The sequence below is a fragment of the Limulus polyphemus genome, unplaced genomic scaffold (assembly GCF_000517525.1).
Source record: "Limulus polyphemus unplaced genomic scaffold, Limulus_polyphemus-2.1.2 Scaffold2679, whole genome shotgun sequence".
NCBI lineage: Eukaryota > Metazoa > Arthropoda > Merostomata > Xiphosura > Limulidae > Limulus > Limulus polyphemus.
Window position 1 is genome coordinate 176,722 of NW_013668289.1, and position 1,422 is coordinate 178,143.

The following is a 1,422-nucleotide window of genomic DNA, read 5'->3' on the forward strand; positions in this document are numbered from 1 at the left end:
AACGTCTTTAGAGCAACGACTACTTGTTATAACAGCAGAGATATAACGTCTTTAGAGCAACGACTACTTGTTATAACAGCAGAGATATAACGTCTTTAGAGCAACGACTACTTGTTCTAACAGCAGAGATATAACGTCTTTAGAGCAACGACTACTTGTTATAACAGCAGAGATATAACGTCTTTAGAGCAACGACTACTTGTTATAACAGCAAAGAGATGCAACGTCTTTAGAGCAACGACTGCTTGTTGTAACAGCAAAGAGATATAATGTCTTTAGAGCAACGACTACTTGTTATGACAACAGAGATATAGCGTCTTTAGAGCAACGACTACTTGTTATAACAGCAAAGAGATATAACGTCTTTAGAGCAACGACTACTTGTTATAACAACAGAGATATAACGTCTTTAGAGCAACGACTACTTGTTATAACAGAAAAGGTATAACGTATTTGAAACAACGACTACATCAACAAACAGTGTTTACTTTGGAAGCATTCTGTGTAGCAAAGCTTCTGTCTTTTTCTTTTCCTCAAGAAGTAATGCTGTCCGTTCGTCCACCAAATCCTCTAAGTTATTGGCATACTTCTCCATCATATCCATCATATTGTCCATGATATTTGATTTCCTAATTTAGAAAATTGCAAAGGGAAACATAAGCGATCATGGGTTTAATATGAGATATTTATAACATAGCAAATAATTTATTTATAGATATATATATTTCAAGCTCAAATATACTTATAATGACGATTATTATGTACAAGATTCTATTCTTAGCACAAAATAATAAAAAAAAAACACGTCATTTGGAAGTAATTTTATTTCTGGCAACCTTCCATAAGATACAGTTACCATGAGAACACGATAAAAGAAACAACTGGGAATTGAATGTTGCCAAATCGTTTAAAGTTGACAGTTCCTTAACGTTAATTCTGGCCCCTAGTGTTTTGTTGTTTGTTTCTCTTCGAGATACGTGCTAAACCTAAACCGACTCAAAATAATATCAGAAGCCATCTTTGAGGTTGAAACTAAAACTCAATGATGGCTGTTGCTGTTCTCTTTCTGTTGACGTCTTAGATGTCTTTTAGATTTACCATTATACCCTTGATAATGTGAAAGTTGTCTATCATCTAAAACCTTTTAGTTTTAGCGATATATCTGTGAATATTAGCCGAAGTTTTGCCCCAAAGTTAAATACAATTAGATTTAGCCGCTGTCTAGATGATTTAAAGTATTTAATTATGAATTACTATGAATGTATAGGAAAGGTTTTTAGTTAAAAGTATATACATATTTGTATATTAACATAGCGAAATGGTTGATATTGTATATATACATATTTGTATATTAACATAGCGAAATGGTTGATATTGTATATATACATATTTGTATATTAACATAGCGAAATGGTTGATATT

General features: G+C 32.2%; 1 protein-coding gene across 1 annotated transcript in view; it reads right to left on the reverse strand.

Annotated features, from left to right (window-relative positions):
• The window catches only part of LOC106467617 (receptor-type guanylate cyclase Gyc76C-like), an 18,201-nt gene extending 17,578 nt beyond the window's left edge, over positions 1 to 623 (reverse strand). Inside the window, exon 1 of the mRNA XM_013927979.2 lies at positions 489 to 623. Within this exon, the coding sequence (XP_013783433.2) occupies positions 489 to 616 (128 nt within the window). The 5' untranslated portion in view covers positions 617 to 623. The remainder of the gene's footprint in view (positions 1 to 488) is intronic.
• Between the last annotated feature and the right edge of the window lie 799 nt (positions 624 to 1,422).